Source organism: Callithrix jacchus, chromosome 2 (genome assembly GCF_049354715.1).
Source record: "Callithrix jacchus isolate 240 chromosome 2, calJac240_pri, whole genome shotgun sequence".
Lineage (NCBI taxonomy): Eukaryota > Metazoa > Chordata > Mammalia > Primates > Cebidae > Callithrix > Callithrix jacchus.
In genome coordinates, this window is record NC_133503.1 from 196,669,519 (window position 1) to 196,691,173 (window position 21,655).

A 21,655-nucleotide genomic window follows, 5' to 3' on the forward strand; every position below is an offset into this window, starting at 1 on the left:
GTGGCGCGTGCCTGTAATTCCAGCTACTCAGGAGGCTGAGGCAGGAGAATTGCCTGAACACAGGAGGCGGAGGTTGCGGTGAGCCGAGATCGCACCATTGCGCTCCAGCCTGGGTAACAAGGGTGAAACTCGGTCTCAAAAAAAAATGGTCATACCGATTAGTACCCTCTAATGTTTTTAGATCAGTAGTTGTGTGCTATATACTGTTTTACATGGTTTAGACATGAATATGGTGCAAAGCCCATCTGGTCCTCACAAGGAGCATTCATGTAGGTGCCAAGGGCCACAGTTCTTTATGTAACACCTCTGGAGATAGAGAAGGGTTTTGGAACTCAGCAGTTTTTAGATGGTAGAAGGGTATGTGGGGTCTGTACTCTATATTACATGACACCCACACAGGGTCTGGGGTTGTTCTACAGCCAATCTCTTTAATAATACTGCTGTGAGATGCTGAAAAAGTGAAGATGCTAAGGGTCTTCCTAGCAATTCTGGTCAGCTCTACAGAAAAGTGGGTCAGGTCGGTGACATTTTGCTGCCAGATTACTGATGAAACATTACTTTCCTGAGATTTTACACTGAGGAATTTGAGGAATTTTAGAAAAGGAACAGTGGTCATATATTTAATCTGCATTTTATAAATGGAGACTTTGAGGCTCAGACCGGTGATGTCACTTGCCCAAGTGCACACACAGAATTCAGCCAATAGCTCCAGTGTGAGTTTTGAACGCAGAGCACCTTACGAAGGAAACCATGATAATAAGTATTCAAAAGCATTGTGTTCAGGATGCTGGAGCCACAGCCTCCCTGGGTAGGTAACACTCTTGGACAACAGACAGGGTCCAGGACTGTCTTCTGCCATCAAAGACAGTGTAGATCAAGGGTTGAACAGAGTTTATAAGTGTTCCCATTCTCAGGGAGGCTACGCAGAGCCTGAGGCTGAAACAGCGGATGCCTCAGCAGAGCTGGCTAGACAGTAGTGCCTGCCGTCAGACGTGTGCAGTTCGCTTTCCTCCTGCTGAGCCCTACTGAGTTACTCTGCGGAAGATCTTCAAGGGCCTTGAGCACCCAGGAGAACATGGTGTAAAGCCCATCCCCACTCTAAAATACTACTTCTGTGTGTCTGAACCAGCTGCCTAGTGGCTGTACCAAGCCTTGAGAGGCTGTTGGTTAAATCACAGGAACTTGAACCACTCTAGGATATTCAGAACTGATTTTTTTTTAGGTCAGGCAGCGTGACACTGGCGCAATAGCATAGGCAGTTTACATGAATCCTACTGTAGGGCTAATAGTTGAAAACAGTTACCAAGCAAGCATGTTTCTGACAACATAGGCGTCTTCATTTGTATTTTTTTCATTTTGTTGGAAAATCAATCACACTTTATACAGGAAATTAGCTAATTGAACCAACAGGGTAGTTGGTCTGTATGCTATCTTTACTGACTGAAATCAGGAGCAGAAAATAATATTTAAAGGAAAGAACCACAGTAAGCACATTCAGAAGAAATTTAATGGGCACTATTTTCCCCATGCAGAAAAATGTGCTTCCATTGAAATTTTTCATCTTAGAGAACTATTGTTAGTTGCATGAGACACAAACACATAATGACATAATATGATGTAATCATTATAAAGGTGTCAGCTGGCCCCAGCCTTCCCCAGGCACCTGCTGGAATGGTTCATTTGACTAATGACACAGTATCTGCACATGGAGACCGTCATGCGTCTTCCCCATGTTATAATGGAAGATGAGCTATCAGTGAGCAGGGAGTATTTCCATCGGTTCAAGGCATTGACCTGGGGAGCGCTAACAGCTGAAGTACAGAGAAGTAAGAACTCCTGTGAAATCGGCTCTTGCTTATCTAAGTACAGCCTCAGTGTTACAGTGAAAGTCCTAGTGTTTGCAGGTGGAATGCCCCCCGGATGCTTTATCCACCTGTCCCAGGCTGGGAGTTCTCCAGCCCTAGAGGCTTCATGACAGAGTCAGGAAAGGCCACAGATTCTGAAACCACTGACCAACTCAGCTGGAAGTGGGAATTTGAGGTGGTTGTCAGGGAGTGGGTGATGCTTGTGGAATGTTCTAGTGCTGTCGTCCCAGATGATCCAGCCCTTAGTGCTGAGTACACTGGGCACCTGTGCTAGGAACTGCATCATCCACTGGGACTTCAGTGGTCAGGAGTGTGTTGTAAGTTCTTCCCTACAGTGAGCCAGAGAGAAGGCAGCCTTCCTTCACAGTGTCCGTGCACCTGAAGGGGCAGATCCAGCTCCAGAGTCCTGGGGTTCCTGGAACACAGTGTCTGGAGCAGCCAAGGAGCACAGCTTAGAGGGAAAAGCTCAGGATTTAGGGACAGAGGTATCTAGCCTCTACCAGTATCACACGTGAGGTCTTGATGGCATCTCCTGACTATAGGTTCAGCTTCCCTGGGGCCTCTCCACCACTGTAGGGTTACATGAGGTTCAGGAAGGACTCAAACAGAGCCCCACAGACCTAGATCTGGCCACCACTCAGTGAACAGTGTCCCTCCCTTTGACACCAAGTGTCAGAGCCCTGTAGAGCAGCATTGGCAGGGTGGAGTCCCTTCCAGGTGGTGAAGATCATGAGCACAGGGGAGGCAGCTCAGAAAATCCCTGGGGAAGAGACTGGGATGGTTAAGATGCACCTAGGCTCTGGGTGCAGGGGCAAACCTGCAGGCTCTTCTCATTGTTACCGTAGCCCTGAAGGCCTTTCTTTGCAGCCAGGCAGGCCTGTCAGCATTGCAGTGATACTCAGCACATACCTCCAATTGTCCCACTCAGTGTAGGATTGACAGGTCAGGGAAAGGTATTGGCAACCCTGCCCCTCACTCTGGTGGTATATGGAGGGGACACACTGGGGGAAAGCTGGTGTCCTCAGGATGTGCTCTGAGCAAGGGCACATGCGGCCAGTACCCCATGGGCAGCAGCCACTTGCTTCCAACAACACAGAGGAAGATAACCACCTGTTCTGCTTCACCTGATTCTTCTGGAGCCCAGCTCTGTGGTGCTGACCACATGCTGCCTTCGTTTCCTGAAAGGCTTGAAACTTTGATAGTGTATTTCACCAACACAGGAATATCTGTGTCTTTCTTGTTTACTCAGACATCACACAGGCCTTTCTATGGTGCCTTGTGTCACTCGAGCCAATGCTATTTTACAGCTGTAAGTCCATGCAGGAGAATTTTCTGAATGCTATGTATTTATAACTCCAGGAGAATAACTCAGTGAAACAGAAAAGATGCCACAAAACAGGAAGACAGTAGTAAAAGAAGGTCATTCCATGACCATTTAAAAGATCATATTTTATTCACGTAACACAAATTCCTTATTTCTTTTTAGTAAATCATTTTCTTGACAAGACCTCCAAAATAGAACATAAGTGAGAAAAGTGGTACACAGGATAGTATTTACACACCCACGCCCCTCCCACACACACACGCAGAGCACGTAAGTGTGCAGAGCATCTCTGAAAGGGCACAGGAGAAAGTGCTTATAATAGTTACCTCTGGGCAAGAAGGATTTATTTTTCCTATTGACTGTTTGGCACTTTCTAATATGTATGTATTCATACTTGAAAAATATAATGAAAAACATATGAGTTTATGTGAACAGGAAACATTTTAAATCAGATGAAATAGAGAGAGGGCTAAAAGCAGTCTGGCTTGCAGGTGAGCAGTAGATTGGAAGAGTAGCTGCTTCTCCCTTGACGTCAGGACACAGCCCTGCTGCACACAGGGAGGCTCAACCCACTGAGGAGCATGAATAACCTTTTCTGCAGAAACCCTGTCCACCATGGATTGGGCTGCAGTTGAAGCAGAAGAACGCTGTTGTGCAAACCTTCAAATGAAAAAAAAAAGCTTCTGGTAGTGTATTAAAGTTTAAGGTCACTCCAAAAGACTGGCTATCATCCATAAGAGAAGGAACTTCAACTATCCTGTGCTCACTGTGGGGAAGTTCCTTGATGGCCATGACGTTTCCAAGGAAAGACTGAAGAATGATGATTTCTTAAACTTTTCATTGTGACTTTCTCTTTTCATCTAGCACTTTGAGTAGCCAGGCAGGGTGTTCTTTTCAAGTGTAGCATCAATTTGCTCCTGTCCCCCTAGAATTCAACATGTTCCACATGATTGCCGTGGGGCTGAGTAGCTCCATCCTCGGCTGCCTCCTCACCCTGCTCGTCTACACCTACTGCCAGCGGTACCAGCAGCAATCCCACGATGCAACTGTCATCCACCCTGTATCGCCTGCCCCTCTCAACACCAGCATAACCAACCACATCAACAAACTGGACAAGTACGACTCGGTGGAGGCCATCAAGGTAAGGAGTCGGCAGTGACAGTGGTGGCCAGGTGTGCACAGAAGGCAGGTGGACCCTGCCTTTATTATAATAAAAGCTGTCTTTAAATCATGTTCAAGCAGAGTAAAGGCTTTTCAGCTCTGCTTGCTGTAAAAGTGTGGTACTGGTGTTGGGTGATGTATGTTCTGAATTTCCCCATTGAGTGATTAACCCAGGATTCGACCCAGAAGTTTAGAGTAAATGGCCAGTTCCCTTCACATTCTGAGGAGGAAGGGGGTGGGTTTCAGCCTAGAACCTCATAAACCTTGCTCACAGGTCAGCACCATGTCCAGCTGGGTAAACCTATGCTAGTTCTTCTTATTCAATCAGCCACCATTTTCTCCTCTATTAACTGGAAAAAATGAGAATAAATAGGGTAATTTACCTAAAATGCTTTGAACAGCGCCTAGCAAAATAAACGTGGTTTTTACTTGAGGCACTTTGCATTATGGTTCAGAGTACAGGTTCCTTTCTTCCTTGAACCTTAGTTTCTTCATCTGTAAAATGGATAGAGTGCATGCTCCCGTACTGCTGTTGTGAGGTTTAAATGTTCTAAAGAACATGAGGCTTTGTTGTGTGTATACCCCAGAGGTGAGGGGAATAGCTGGAAAGACATCAAGGCTTTGGCCCTTTGCACCCAACCTCCCTTATTACCCACATGAATAAAGGGCTTTCTCCTGCACGAAGTTTAACTGAATTTTGATATTCCTGCTAGGTATCTGGTTTCCCTTAAAACTTGTAGGGAGTATTTTGATGCCCTTTCTCTGCTGTGGTGGTTTTCTTTGAAATTGAATTTCCTCCCTATGTGAGAATATGGAATATCTTTAGCCTTTGTGACTTCATGTGGCTGGGAGACCTTACGTCCCAGGAGCCACGTGTCCATGCTTGTCTCCTCTCAGCCATGTGGCCTCTATTCTCTACCACCTGGATGGAGACACACCAATTGACTTTTCCCCTTGGATGATCCACAAGCCATTGGCATCTCCCCCAACTCAGATGGTAGATTTAAGGAATGAAGCACCAGGAATGAATAACACACCCCTCCTGGCCTCTCAGAAGTGAGCTCCTGGAATAAGGAGGAGGCCTGAAGAGGAGCCCAAGCTCTTTCCGTGAACAAGAGCTTTTGAAACAAACATTTAGATCTCAAGAAATCAGCTCCTCTGAGCATGATTCCAACACACCAGCTGGTCTCTGGCCACTGTTACTACAGGCTTCAGAAGGTAATTTACCCAGCCTCGTGTTCCCACTTAAGATTCAACAGCCACTTTTAAGATAATCAGAAATGTTTCTGCCATGAAGGCAAAGGGCCTTGAAGGCATGGACAGCTGCCCAGTCTTTAATGAATCCTTCCAGAACTTTCTTTTCTGATACTTTGCCCAGACTAATCCTGGACAGATGGCCTTGTGCACTCTTCTTCATCTTCATTTTAGTCCTCTCAATATTTATCGCCTATGGACTCATTTTGGGCTGTTTGAAACTGCAGGTGACTTTAATAACTATTAAGAGAAAACGGCTACACTGATCACCTTCTAACAAGTTCAGGATGAAAAGAAATTAAGGCATTTGAAACCTGATGCCCTTACTTAAATAAGTTCTGCCAAGGTCTCTCTGACAAATACACCCACCCATGGACATCTGAAAGCTACTTACATATTTATTCAGTTATATGAATATGAATTCAGTTATATATATTCAGTTACATTCAAAATGTCTGTTAATCAGAAATCATCAGCGTTTTAAGTTTTCTAGAGATTTAGATTTAGGTTTTCTAAACCCCTGCTTCTATTGGAAACTTCGTAACTAAAGTTGAAAAATAAACCAGAAGATATCACAAACTGCCAACCTTATTCTGATAATTAGGCAAGGCCTCCATGAGGCAAATCATCTGGGGAAGCACATGATCGAAAAAACATATTTTAAAATAATGGAAACTTAGCAGAGAGCACAAATTCAGCATCATAGTCATCCTCATTATATCCTTTCTGAAATGCTACTTAGCATTCTTAAACTTGGTTGTTTTTTTCTCATATATTTTCCAGGCATTTAACAAAAACAACTTGATCCTAGAGGAAAGAAACAAATACTTCAACCCACATCTCACTGGGAAGACCTACTCCAACGCCTACTTTACAGATCTCAATAATTATGATGATTATTAATAGCGCTTAATGTTTTTGGCTTCTTGTAAATCCCCAGTTCTCAAGGCCTGTGCCCCATGACCTCCCCTGTTTCTGAGGCTTCAGAGTTGAAGTTTGGATACATTTCAAGCCGCCAGAGTGTCCCATTGCTGCCAAAAATACACGTCTTTAAAAGCAACAAAAATCGAAATATGGCATCCTGAAAATCTTGACCATTGTTGAATGAGCCAGGGCGTGAAGTTTTTAATTGTGTTCAGCCCGTTTCTCTGGGAAGTCCATTGGTTTGTTTTTTGAGCTTTATTTTATAAATGTGCCACCCCCATGGGAAGGAGTCTTTAGAAATGTGAATGTCTTCTTTCTTTGGAGCTTAAATCTTCATGATGTTTTATTTCAAGAAAATAGGCACTGTCTCTGAGACACCTGCTCCCTCCGCAAGAAGTGCTTAGGTCCGTAATATTTCATAAAATGAAGAAAAAGAATGTAGCCAAACAATTATTCACCACCGATTGCACATCTTCCAAATCTGGATAAAGCTATTAGATTCTCAAAACCAACTTGTGTGTTTTCATCTTGCCCAGGGAAGCCCAGGAATTCCACCTGGCCCACACCTGCAGAGGTTACAGTAGACTGTGAGGTACCCCACCTCATTCCTGTTGCAGTTTCTGTGCCTCTGCTGGTAGAGGGAGTAGAGCAGAGGTGCAGGCACAATGAAGCATGGGCATATTCTGCAGGCTGCTGCAAAACTCGCCTTATTCAGACTTTTGGATTTCATGGCATTTCTGGGAGCTCCTTGCCATTCGGTTGGCCTGGAAGCCCACTTGTCTGGTCCATAGTGACGTCCTGAAGAGCCAGTCTGTAAAATAACCAACCACTTCCTTAGCATTTGGATAGACTCCACACCTCCTCTCTCCCTGAAAAAAAAAAAAAAAACTTGTGCATTTATAATGTCAATTAGCGAAAGTATTGAAAGTACTAAATTATAACTAAAAGCAACTTTTTTATGTTATAGAAAATATTGAAAGAACTGATATTAATGATAACGTTTTATTTTTCATCTCCCTGATATAACCAATGTGTGGCAAACAACCCCTATCAAGAGCATTAATCCCATGTAAAGCTGGCTTTCTGGAGTCCACCGGGTCCATGTGAAGTGCTACCCCCGGTTTCTGCTGTTAATTCCTGCCTGCAGGCCAGGGGAGAAGGATATGCTCAGCTCTGGTGCCTTTTCTTTTATTTCAGTGCTGCCTTCCCACCCACCCAGTCCATCCACCCTCGCTTCTTCCTGCATGGAGGCAACAGCATTTCAAGATGCATCTTGGGAAGTCAGGATAGCTGGAAGTAGGGGTTTTTGTGAACCCAGTGGTCTCATCACTGATCTTAGATAAGCATTTAAAAGTGTGATAACACCATTCACAGAGGCCCCCAGAAAAAAATGTATACACGTTGCTCGCAAACAATTGATATGTAACATATGGCAATTAATTGAATAATTATTGAAAATAAGAACACAGTTGAAAATGTTCACCTGATGCCTCTGAGCATGTGAGAAAGTGCTGGGTAGGCATGGAAACATGCTCTCACTGATAAATGAACCTTCAGATCTGTGAAAAAAAAATATAGTAAGGGTATTGAGGAACATAGAATTTTATTAGCATATGTGCTTTTACCCTTACCCTTGTTTCCAATTTAAAGAAACAATTTCAGAAAGTGTTAGAAGAATTCTATGTTTAATAATGAATAGTGTTGGGTTTCGAATATTCTCATATACCCAAATTTACAGAAATGACACAGTATTAAAATGGCAGGTGGGCTCTGTAAGTTCTTCTGGACTGCAAATGAATGACATTCAGGGTCTTTCCAATGGGGACTTCCTGCTGCCTCTCACGCATTCCTTATATGTAAGAGTATTCTGTCCATGTGCACATGCTCAAAGTCCATACTCAGCAGGGGAAATTTAGCCAGATGGTTCCCTCATTGTTCCTAGGTTGGATTTTCATCGGATATTTCAACTCATCTCATCACTTTCTTATAGGAAAAAAACATTTTAACTTTGCAGCACATAGCACATTTTAGTTATTTCTTAATCTTCTCTATTATTTTTTTAAGCTTAAAGAGACTTCTTTCCCCTGGGAATGAGGATTCTAATATTTCAGGAATGTTTCACTGGAATTGATGGGAAATGGCTTCTAAATGGCATCTAAGCTGGTCTTTAATGAGTCTTTTGCAATGACTTGGGAAAACACCTTCCCTCACCCCAGACTCTTTGTGTTCTTAAGGATCTAAACCTTTGAAATTAGCACTGCAAAAGAATCCCATTTTGTTTCCCACTATTCAAAGGAAAATTGTTTCACTCTCTTCCTTTCTCTCTCTTTTTTGATAGAATGGCAAGTGCTTAGATAATTTCAGGTATACTCTTAGTATTTTTACCCGCTGTGGAATTAGTTTTGTTTGTCCATCACGGTGTCACTACCATTCACATGTTCTGTCTCCATACTCCATCCTGCTGGGTGAACCCTCACACTCTGGGCCTTCACAGTGCCATCTCTCACCTCTCAGCACCTCCTTCTTAAAGCAGCTCTTCCTTAGGCCTGGGCTGTTTGGGAGTCCTGCTGACATTTTGTGGTTCACATTTTAAATTCCTCAATGACCTTTTTCATTCTCTCTTTATCTTTGTTTTCGTTCTTCATTCCCTCCTTTGGTTCTTCCTTCCTACCTTCCTGCCTTCTTTTCTTCTTTCCTTTCTTATTTAATTCTTCCTTTCTTCCTTTTTCTTTTTTTGGTACAAGTGGAACAAAAAGCGACAAATAGTTTTAAGCTACATTTGTCTGAACCTGATGTAAAATGACATTAATCACTATTTAAATCTCAAGTTATTTCTGAATACACTTGAAGATTGGCTGATTTTCATGAGGAAGCTGGCTTTAGTCTTGTGTTTAAATTCTTTGAAAGTGATCCCCAGGACTATTCAGGGTGCTTTCTTGAGGCTAGACTCTCATCACCATCTAGTAGTGATTTTACAGTACAATGACATTTTACAGGAAGGAGAAGGACAGAATTCCTGCCCGCCACACAGCATGTGGCCTTCCCCATAGCTCCAGGGTCATGTGGCCTTGGTGAAACTGGGGTTTTGTCATCTCTGAATGATGTGGACTCAGTGAATTCAAAGGAACTCCAGGGGTGCTGGGTCAGGCTCCACCGCAGAGAAGAGCTGCAGTCTCCAGGCTCATGCCGTTCCCTCCAGAACTCCTCATTCGACTCTGAGCATATTTCATTTCTGTGCTGCTTCCATTTGTAACTTACATGAGGCATCTCAACTTCTTCGTGTTTGTAGGGATGTTCTCCTAAGCCTGTTCAAGTAGATTCTCACTAGAATTAGCATTCATATTGGAGAAAAAAAAAAGAACTTTTAATAAATGTGTGTGGGGCCGAGGTTCTAAAGGAATTGAAAGGAGATTATAAACAGTGAATGGATGTGAGGCCATCCCTGCCAGGGAGAAACCTTTGTCCATAGGGGGACTTTGTTCAGGTTCTTGTGGTCTGGGATGAACCAGGGGTCTGGCACCACTGGCTCGCAGGTGATGCCAAAGAGCAAAAAGCAAATGGAGGAAACAGTCAGATAAGTAGGTGACGTGAAGGGCAGGACCTGGTCACCCCAGTGAGTGCTATGGACAGGTCCTGGAAATGGTGAGGCCCACTTCACAGGTCCATGGGTCTGACCCTTGGATTCTGCCTCGATCAACTGCCTGGAGTGCAAGAGTTTTAGCCAAGAGTGTCCTTACTTCCCTATTTATCTGCAGAAGGATGGAAGTTGTGGAAGTCAAAGCTTATTTTACTGAATGTTCACACTGCAGTCTCTGGTGGAATTAGTGCATCGTGCTGTCAAAGTCACAGACAGAGGCTAGGAGCAGTGGCTCATGCCTACAATCCCAGTACTTTGGGAGGCCAAAATGGGCAGATCGCCTGAGTTCAGGAATTTGAGACCAGCCTAGGCAACATGGCAAAACCCCATCTCTACAAAATATACAAAATTTAGCCAGCCACGGTGGTGCATGCCTGTGGTCCCAGTTTCTTGGGAGGCTAAGGTGGGAGGATCACTTGAGCCCTGGAGGTTGAGGCTGCAGTGAGCTGAGATCACACCACAGCACTCCAGCCTGTGTGACAGAGAGAGACCTTGTATCCAAAAAAAAAAAAAAAAAAAGAACAAAGTCCCAGCAGGGAGTCTCCAAATGGCCTTCTAATGGGATACATGAGTATATAGTTGAATATCAAAGGAATTTTACCTTAAACATCTATCAAGTCTATACTCAGCTAATCATTTTGTCTAAACACAGCCTTGTTAGCATTTTGAATTTGTAAAGAAACAAATGAATATTTATTTCTTTACAATGTTCCTTGGCTTTTGGAATAAATCATAAATATTTCCCCAATGCCATCAGGGTCAGGATACTTCTTCATCAACTTTGTCCCTGGGCCAACAGCTTTCTTTAGGTTCCGGGTGTCCTTTACACTTCAACGGGGTTTTCTTGTGTGTGGCACTGGCAGTAACTCCATTGACCTCAGCATTTCAATCTCAAGAGATGGCCCTGGGACACAGAACCAGAGGCAACAGGTACCAATAGTTGGTACAATAAACTGCATCACCATTTGCCACGTGACAGTGCTGTGCCTAAGTCCCACAGCTCTAGTAGTCAATTTCTATGAAGGCATTATAACCTTAACACACATGTGAAGCCTTCACCACTCACAGTACAAACTGGAGTTTACAGATGGTGTCGGCCATCCCTAGTGCGTTCGTTCATCCTGACTTTCATCGCCTCCTGGTGCACTCAGGGAAGCATGTTGCCAATATCGGATTATCTGTGGTTATCTACAATTACCTATGCTTATCTTATCAGACACTAGACACTATTTGAGCACGTTACTTCTTTGGGCAGTGGGTGAAATCGGAGAACATAGAGAAATCTTCACTTTGACCTTGGAAATGCACAAAAGGAATGCCATGCCCAGTGTAAGATAAAATATTTGGAGATAAGGGATCATTGTGAAGTTTATTTCTGCTGTTATCCCCTATTGAGATCATTAATTATGACCGATTTAAAGATTTTTATTTTAACTCTGCAAATACTGAGCCAAGGCAATCAAGTTATCTATCTGCTTTGGTAACCTGAAAAAGCAGAGGAAAATATGTTGCTTTAATCCTTGATGCTTTTCTCTTTTGGCAATAGAAAAGGTACCTTTCCATTGGTGTGTTGAACTTTTGGTGATGATTTATAAAACAACTCTTTCATACCCCTTTCCTATGGACTTATATTAAAGATGCATCGTATACATTGTTTTAGCAGATAGACCAGAGATACATTCAGTGGTCATCTGTTGCATTATCAGAAATTTGGTAGATGTTACAGAAGCATGAGAGAGAGAAACCGCTCCTCTTTTGAGAATAAAGTTCACATTGCAAGTGATATAGGGCATTATCAAAAGCAAATTTAGAGCCTGGCACGAAATGTACACTTCCTAGTGAAAGCTGTCTCAGAACAGTCTTTTTGATGGATCATATTAGATCCTATCTTCCATAGAAAGGCAATCAAGCTTATTACCCCACAATCAGAGTCAGTATCAATTCTTGCTCAAGCAAATATGTTTTACTGTGTTGGAACAATGGCAGTAACTGGTTAAATCAGAAAACGTATCCCACCCTATTGTTTCCTTGTGTGCTCTAAAATCTGGGTCCAGTAGTTCAAATGTGATCCTGTTCTTTCTCAGCTTTTTGGAAATTGAATGCCAAATGGTCCAAATGTTAGATGAATAGCAGTAATAAAATGATTCAAATGTTAGATAAATACAAGCTTGGAGCAAAATCTGGACTCTGAAAAATCAGAACTATTTTATCATGTTGCTAAAATGAGAGCATCATTTTCTGCCCTCTCTGTAAGTGTGGATAGTTTAATTTCCTAGAAAAAGTTGCTAGTGCCTTGTTTAACATGATCATTTATCATTTCATATGGATATTATTGGTTTCAATTAGAAGCAGAAGATTGATTGGATTTACTTTAAAGAAAATTATTCTCCTATGCCTCTTTGAACTCAGGAATAGAAAATGATCAAGAAGCACATCATCTTCAGATGTGATTTTTGCCCTCACTGGGGATGTAGAACCAGCGTAGGTACAATGCATGCTCAGAAGAGAGGGAACCTCAGCATCAGCCTTCTAGAAACTAGCATCACTTTAATTTTTACGTCTTCCAAAAAAAAATCATAGTGTTTGTTCTGTAATAAGAATGCCAACATGATGCCTATTGAAGTTAGAGGTTTTTGTTTCTGTTTTCTTCAGGATAATCCATAGATATAGGAAAATCAGACAGACTGGTGACAGCTGGTGTAGGTACAGTGGGTGTGGAGCGACAACAACCTACGACATTGCCTGATTATGTTTAAGTTCATATCAAAACTGCCTCACAAGTCCACAGAAGTTGTCACTCTTAATTTGGGTTAAGAAAAGGAATAGTGTTATCTCTGCTGAAGTTGATTGTTTATCCCTTTTACTATGACTGTTGGCCAAAAGCAAATTGAACTTCTGCACTTCGAAACAAAGCACAGTATAAACCTTTAACTCAAGCACCGAGATTCACCACTGAGATTCTACATCATCTACAAGAAAATGCACAAACTTGGTCCAATGTTGGATTCTTCAAAAGTGCACAGCAAAAGTTTTCTGTTATGCCGCTTGATGTGACTTTTAAAGATGTTGTCCAGTGTTAAATGCCTCATTCTGTGTTAATCTGGTGTTGGCTGTTTTGTGACACAAAATAAACTTATTTGAGATTGTTTCCTTGTGTGTGTGTGAACCTTCTCCAAAGCCAGTTTCAGCCCTTGGTAAGCTTGCAGACAGTTACTGATCTTAAATTTAATTTTAAAAGACAATATATCTTAATTATAATTTAGCTTTTTAAAACAATGAGATAGCTTTACGTTTCCCCTTTGTTTGAATGACAGAATGGATCTTGGGTTTCTCTGCTAGAAAGCTTATGGATTGCTGGGTACTTCCTGAGGGGACCATGGGCACACCACACTTCGTTTCAATCCTTTTTCCTTAAAACCTTCTTGTTCATGTGCACAATAGAAATTTCTAATGGTCATGACTTTTATCTTTCCTGTCCATCAGCTCACTGGTTTTAAACGCTTCCTAAGAGCTGTCTAGGTCCATATCTCAGACTGCTGCTTAATGACACCTGACAGATACATTGTTTTCTGAAATCAACTGAAGACACGAATTGTGGCAACTGGAAGCTCATTATCTGTTGCATTGGATCACTGTGGACGTTGGAGTAGGGGTGCTCAGAGGTCACCTAACCAATCAGTGGAAATCAACTCACACCTGCTTCAAGCCTCAGCTTTGGGAAAACAAAACATGTTTAAAAGAAAAACAATAGTTATTACAGAAGTGAATATGTTTTGCTTTCTTTCTGCCCTTGGTGCATTGCCAGTTTCTGTATCTCAAGCCTATTCGTCTTTATAAAAAGCACTTTGAAGATCTGTCCTCAGTACTGCCGAGTGGGCACTCACCCTTTCCTAGCAATCCCCTTCTTACCATCTCTAGCTGCCATTTGTGGGGGAATAAAACAAGGGAATCCTGATTATGTACGGTATAAATTGTATTATATTTTTTGTACCTGTGTTTTATGTAAATAGTTTCTCTCATTCAATTGTATGTGAGCATTGAAATAAATACTACCATTTAGAGACAAGTTAGTGGCATTTTTCTTTGTATTGCCTCTGAGTGTGCTCTCTTTCCAGAGGTGCTAAGCAACGGTCACTGCTAGAAGGAGTGAGTTTCATCAGAGTGAGCCTGCAGACCACTTCCTGCTGGAGAAACCTCATAACACTCCTGTTTAATCTTCAGGCCTTTTGGATTGTGGCCAGGACAGGACATGAGGTATATGCAAGCATTTTTAGAAAGATCTCCATAGGTAACAGGAAATATGTGACAAGGAAGGCCAATTAGGCTTTTTGTTTATGAAGAGTTGGTATCAGGTCTAATTGATGAATGATGTATTGATTTGTATTATACTTACCCTCTCTCTGACACACCATATTCCATTCTTCTTTCCATAAAACAAAGGAGAATGGAATACGGTGTGAATGAACTGCTGTCAGTCAGCAGAAACACAAAGATAAGAAGCTTGGCCCAGGAAGACCACCCTATTGAGTGAAAGCCATATTTCAGTGTTCATGATCCCATTAAAAAAGGAAGAAAAACACACATGTATGTATGTATTTATGTATCTCATCTATACATATATTTGTATATATAAACATAGATGTATGTCACTATATATAATTTTCAGTTGACCAAGAGGCTCAAAAAGCCCACTTATTATAGGGCCAAAAATTAACATAATAAAACTATATAAACATATGGACTAGTGAAGCATGTTATAGGGATTACAGTGTTTTAACTCCAAACTACTTAATTTTTCATTAAGCAATGAAAAATTAAAATTTTAAAGCATTCCATGAATAACATATATTGGCTATTAGTTTAGAAAATGAATGGAATAAGTAGTGTCATACCACAAATTTGTTTCTTATATTTTTTTCCTGAACATTTGTAATCTTGGTAATATATATTCTGATATTTAGATGGTCTCGTGAAATACTTGTATATCCAGATCCCCCTCCTTTTATTCACTTGCTTTAAAAGATAAGTTGAAATATGACTTCAAATATCTTTCTGGACCTATTTGAAATATATGATGTAGTTTTTCATTTAAAGTATCTCCTCAAGCTCCATTTGTAAAAAACAGCAGAAAGGATTGAATGTACCAACTGCACAATTATGGGTCTTTAGTCCAAGAGGAAATTTCCCTTAAAGTAATATGAAACTATTACTTTTCTGAAATTATTCTTGCTTTATTTTTTATAAAGTAGATATGATTTTCTTTATATAGTCAAACAGAAAATGGGGTTAGAGATTGCTTTTATCACATTAATCTGCTTGCTGCACATTTTTCTTGGAAGCATTTGCAGCTCTTACCACGCCCCTGCAGTCAGACTGAGACCCAGGACTGAAAGCTCAAGTTCACATTTGGTAAACATAGATTTGTGTGTTTCAGAAACCTTAAGACTAGGGCTACTAAAATCATGATGGAGGAAATAAAGCTCAAATATAATTAATTACGTTTAATATAATTCCTCATGTAATACATAGAAACTATGAGTTTGAAATAAAATGTGATATTTTGAAAATGAGCCTTACCATGAAAACAGAGAAAACTGCTGAAATATGATTTTCAATTCTTAATCTAAGTGGCCTTGCCTAAATGCCAGACTGTTTGTTGTTCATCACAGGGATGGATTCACAGGCCATGTTTCCTCTGAAAGCAAAGCATATGTACTGAAGAGATCTACATTCTAGTTTCTGTCCACTCACTTTCCTTCCTCTCTGCTGCCTCGGAATTTCTCTAGGTCACCTCCTGTTTCCGAGAGTAGTTACAAGTAACCTGGCTTCTTTGCTTCTCTTGAGGTCCTGTGCCTCCTGGTGACAAGAATTCACCCTTCTCTGAAAGAAGGATGCTGGTGGCAGCAGCAACATGTCTGGAAATACCCACCAGGAACATATATGGGAAATGACAGTGGACCATCCATTCAGAGAGTGGATTCCAGGCAACAGCACAAATCACAGGGCCGCCTCCACTCAGCATCCCAAAACACATCAGCCTCCCTTTGGACCAATATATTTGTTCCTCTACTTCCTTTCTAGCTGGAATTTACAAGAAAATGTGTTTGGTGAAACAATGGAATTTTTTTAATGCATGAGTTTTTCTTGACATAAAGTGACAGTGGTTAAATTCCCTGATTTTACAGAGAGGAGGAGGATTTCTGGAGGACCCAAGCAAGCGCAGCCAGGTCCAAACCCAGCTTGGCAAATCCCCACCAAGTCTGTGTTTCCTCCAGCCTTGTTCGCAGAAATAACTAAAAAATTTCAAACTACTGTCCAAAATCTTGGAGACCTCTTTAATCTCTGTGAGCTCTTCAGAAAGTGTTTCACAAAAATACTCTTTCCAACTCTCTTTGCTCAAAGACATGTCCTGACTCTGCATTTAGAGTTCTTTCCACCCCTATTATAAAATCTGGAGATGATCTAAAAGTAAATAAGACATTCACATGAGCACAGATGGCTGGAAATGCTCCCGTATTCCTCCACTGTGCTAATAGGTAGTGATAAAATGAAGGGTGGCATGGTTCATGCCTTATAAACAGCTGTTCGCTCAGCTGCATTGAGTCCTTTACAGAGACTGAAATTTACTAATGCATGAGATTGGGAGGACATAGTAAATCCACAATTCCCAAGAGATTATAAATTAAGTTGGGTTGAAGATCATTGGTTGGCCCCATAGTTGATATTAACTTAGAAAGTTGAGCAGGAGAAATGCCATGAGTGGCTTCCCACCTTGGAGCTTCTCCCCACCCACTTTCTTACATCTTATCTTAACCCTCCCCCAAGAGGAAAAAAAAATCGATTTCCTGCTATTCTCTTTCCTGAGGCCAGAATATTTTATGGAATTCAGGATTGGTGGGCCTTTCTCAAAAGAAAAGAGGGCGGCTGTGTGGTATGTTGTTTTCCACAAATACTGGTAGTTATAATTCAATAGCATAATTCATTGACACATGTTCCATCTATTCTAAATTTGAATAATTGAAATTAATACATGTTGTTTTCCGTAAGCATATACTACAAGAAGGGAAAATGTTCTTCTTGCTTGAAAAGATAAATCATTTTCAGCCACAGTTAGCATGCACATGTGAGATAAGCCCATTACAAATGAACATTGTCAGGTACTAATGAGGTTTTTATAATAGGGCATACAATCTGGGCTTGCCATTCTCCTTATGTGAGCAGTATTATTGCTTGTACTTGAAACCATAATTCTTTGGAAAAGTTCTTAAAATCAGGCATTTCACAAAAATTTGGGTAAGTTACAAAGACTTTGCTGTGTTTTGCTTGAGCATTATAGTCAGGAATAGCTCACTAAATAAAGATTCTACCTTATCAAATTTCCCTCGATCTACTCTACATCTTCAAATGGACAAGGGATGATGGGAGAAGGGAGCTGGGGCAGGGGCTTTACTTCAATACCCAACAGAGAGCCTTAACCAAGCCTGAAGATCCAGAAATGATAAATGACTCAACCAATTGACTTCCTTAACCCCTCTGAAGTTCAATCTTTTCATCAGTCTACAGGGCAGTAACATATAGAAAGAACATGTATCAAAATAAAATGGAAAGATATGCTATTAATGCTTGATATACAGTAAGTTCCCAATAAATGCTGGTGTGGTTGTCATTATTGTCACTCAAGGACTCATTCTACCTCTATTCATCTTTTCTTCCTGGGAGCAGTGCAAGCCATTTTCCCTCTTTAGACCCTAAAGTTGTAGGTGAACCAGTTTTGCAAATTGGTAAGGTGACTGCAGAAGCCTTTGAGCCTGAATGGAATATACGCTTCATACAAATGAGGAGAGTGTTCACGGGAGGCCCAGGAGTAAACAACTGCAGTTCACAATCAGGGAGGCAAGCAACATTCTCCGGAAGTAGCTACTGCTAACCAAGACTGGAACCTTCAACTTTTGTAATTTAATACATATCTATCAACAACTTGAGAAATTAACCAACAAGAATGCATACATGTGTAAAACATGCCTCATTTCTGAAGTCAGAAAAGGTTATTCCTTTGTGGGAAAGTGGAAGACGGTCCTGCTTAATTCTTGCCTGGAGAGCTCTGGTTTCTCTCTGTTTCCAAAGCAACGGGCTCAGGTGAGGGAAATAGTTTTGTGTTGCTTTTGGGAAACATAGGTCTGAGAAACAGAATCCAGTAACCTGTCAAAAACCTAGGGATCCAATGTTGTATATGAAAAGCTAATTTGTTTCTTCATGGGGAATCTTTCTGAATGTTTAATTTTTCCTCTGCCACATACTCTTGAGATAAGACTTTGGGTATCAGTTCCTAATATTGAAGCAATGATGATTGATAAGATGGAAATAATGGAATAAAAGGTCGAAAGTACAGCTGTCTAATGGCAGCAAATACCACACATTTAAGCAAAGCGTTTTACACATTCAAAAGTCTTGAAGTGTGAGGCTTAATGACCAAGAGGACTGTTACTGGCTTTGCACGGTATGTTGAAGATCATCTGGGAAGGGACAAAAGATGCAGAAGCTGATTTTCTGTTTCTGATTTGATAGCAGTCTCTATATGCGACAGGATGGCCAAGGCCTAATGAATATACACACCAGAAAGAAAAGCATTAGAACAAGTAAGTTATATTATTTTAATAAGTTCTCTGTGGGCAGACACAAGCTCTTTCTCTGATTGTTATACCATAGGTACCAAAGCCGTGCAAGTGAAAAGGTGAGGTGACTCCTGGATTGAGACTTAACACAGAGATGGATTGGGAGTAAACACAGCAAGAGGGCAGCAGGGAGGGGAAAAGCAAGATGGTCAAAGGATGCATCGGGAAAGAAGAGACATGAAGAGACAGGTGGAATACAATTTATTAAATATAATTGGATTTAAATTGAACTGATTGACAACCAGTTGATTGAACTGGAAATTTAGTTGAATAAATAAGAGTCAAGCATGAATTTCCTGATGAAAAGGTTTTGTTTTTGTTTTCCATAGTACTAATACCTATAAGTGCAAATGATCTTTGTTTTTACAAACCTTTTATTCATCTTTTGTAATACTCTAAGGAAGCAACTTAAATTTCCAGTAAAAGGTATAAAGTACAACTCTCAGTTGACAACTCAGATATACAAGTAAAATCTTATTTTTAATCCCTATCTCTTTGAATCCGTTAAGATTATGCCTTGGATGATAAAAAGATCAAACTTTTTGGAATTTTCTCCCCAATCCCTAACCCTAAGATAATACAAAATTTTCACAATGTGAAAAAAAAATCAAGGCCACTGGGGACTGGGGGCATTTTGGCATTGCTCATTAGATACTACTGACATACAAGAGATAAGGCTGCATGGGCCATTGAATATCAGCAGATCTACCTAACAAATGGGAATATGTGATGAAGGTGGGGTCCTCTGAGCCATGTCTATTATTCCAAGGAGCATAAAAGGCCACCCCCAAGAAGTGTGGGCTCTTCTATCTACCACCACCTCATAGCATTGTGTGGCTTCCCATTGCTCATGGCAGTCCTGACACACATCCCTGATCCTAGACTGAACCTCCTTTATCTTTTACCAATGCAATTTTAAAATTCTCTATTTTGAGTGTATAATTTAATTATATTCAGTATCTTCATGAGGTTGCACAGCCATCTCTACTGTGCAATTGCACAACATGTTCATCAATGCAAAAGAAATTCATACCCATTTGTAGTTACTCTCCTTTCCCCCTTCACCCAGTTGCTGCCCACTGCTAACCTTGTATTGATCTTTATGGAATTTGCATATGCTGGACATTTTATAAAAATGGAAGCATACTATATGTGGCCTTTTGTGACTTTTTTCACTTAGTAGGTTTTCCGGGTTTATTCATGTTGCAGTTTGAATCATTACTTAATTGTTTTCTGTGGCTGAATAACATTCCATTGTATGGACATACCACATTTTGTTTACAAATACATCAGTTGGTAGACATTTGGCTTGTTCCACCTTTTGATTATTATGAATAACACTGCTATAAATGTGTATACAAATTATTGACTGGAAACATATTTTTAATTGTCTTTGGTGTGTATCTAAGAGTAGAGTTGCTGAGCTATATGGAAACTCTATATTTAACATTTTAAAGAACTGTCAAACTGTTTTCTAAAGTGGCTGCCTCATTTTGAATTGCTACCTGCAGTGTATGAGGGTGTCAGTTTCTTCATTTCCTACCAAAACTTGTTTTCGTTGATTATTGTCACCCTAGTGGGTTTGAAGTCATATCTATGATGGTTTTGACTTGGATCTTCCTAATGACTAATGGTATTGAACATCTTTTTAAATGTTCATTTACCATTTGATTATAGTCTTTGGATAATTATCTATTCGGTTTTTTCATTTTGTTTTGTTTTGGTTGTTTTTGTAAGATGGTAAATTTCAAGCTTTTAGCATGTGTCACCCACCTGGAAATAGCAAGGTAGTGCATAAATATCAACTTTGAGCTTTAATTCAAGGAGGAAAGTGGAAATTCACAGTATTAGTCCATTCTCATGCTGCAGTAAAGACATATCTGAGGCCAGGTGCGGTGGCTCAAGCCTGTAATCCCAGCACTTTGGGAGGCCGAGGCGGGTGGATCACGAGGTCGGCAGATCGAGACCATCCTGGTCAACATGGTGAAACCCCGTCTCTACTAAAAATTACAAAAAATTAGCTGGGCACGGTGGCGTGTGCCTGTAATCCCAGCTACTCAGGAGGCTGAGGCAGGAGAATTGCCTGAACCCAGGGGGTGGAGGTTGCGGTGAGCCGAGATCACGCCATTGCACTCCAGCCTGGGTAACAAGAGCGAAACTCCGTCTCGGAAAAAAAAAAAAAAAAAGACATATCTGAGACTAGGTAATTTATAAAAGAAAGGAGTTTAATTGACTAACAGTTTCACAGGGAAGGCCTCAGGAAACATACAATCATGGGAGAAGGGGAAGCAAACACACCCTTCTTCAAGAGGTGTCAGGAGAGAGAAGAATGAGAGCCAACTAAAGAGGGAAGCCCCTTATAAAACAATCAGATCCCATGATAAATTACAATATGAAAACAGGATAGGGGAAACCACTCCCATTATTTAATTATCTTCACCTGGTCCCTCACACAACACATGGGGATTATGGGAATTACAATTCAAGATGAGATTTAGGTGACTAAACAGCCAAACCATATCATTCCACCATGGCCACTCCCAAATCTCATGTCCTCACATTTCAAAACACAATCATGCCTTTCCAACAGTCCCCTTAGGAATTAATTCATTCCAGCATTAACCCAAAAGTCCGAGTTCAAGGTCTCATCTGAGACAAAGCGAGTCCCTTACACTTATGAGCCTCAAAAATTAAAAGCAAATCAGTTACTTTCTGGATACAATGGGGGTTCAGGCATTGGGCAAATACACCAGCTCCACATGAGGGAAATTGGCCAAAACAAAGGGGCTATAGGCTACATGCAAGTCTGAAATCCAAT

The 21,655-nt window shown here is 41.0% G+C and overlaps 1 protein-coding gene across 23 annotated transcripts in view; it reads left to right on the forward strand.

Moving 5' to 3' along the window:
- Positions 1-20,199, forward strand: part of SEMA5A (semaphorin 5A) — a 502,689-nt gene extending 482,490 nt beyond the window's left edge. For 12 of the 23 annotated variants that reach the window (XM_078365673.1, XM_035291777.3, XM_035291780.3 and 9 more), the window contains 2 exons: positions 4,119-4,330; positions 6,388-10,505. In XM_078365673.1, coding sequence (XP_078221799.1) covers positions 4,119-4,330; positions 6,388-6,507 — 332 coding nt within the window. In that variant the 3' untranslated portion in view covers positions 6,508-10,505. Of the gene's footprint in view, positions 1-4,118; positions 4,331-6,387; positions 10,506-13,648; positions 14,232-14,280; positions 14,420-14,605; positions 14,750-16,009; positions 16,293-18,871 lie in introns of those variants that run through there. The other 11 variants (XM_035291784.3, XM_035291786.3, XM_078365682.1 and 8 more) reach the window with 5 other exon arrangements.
- Positions 20,200-21,655: the final 1,456 nt, after the last annotated feature.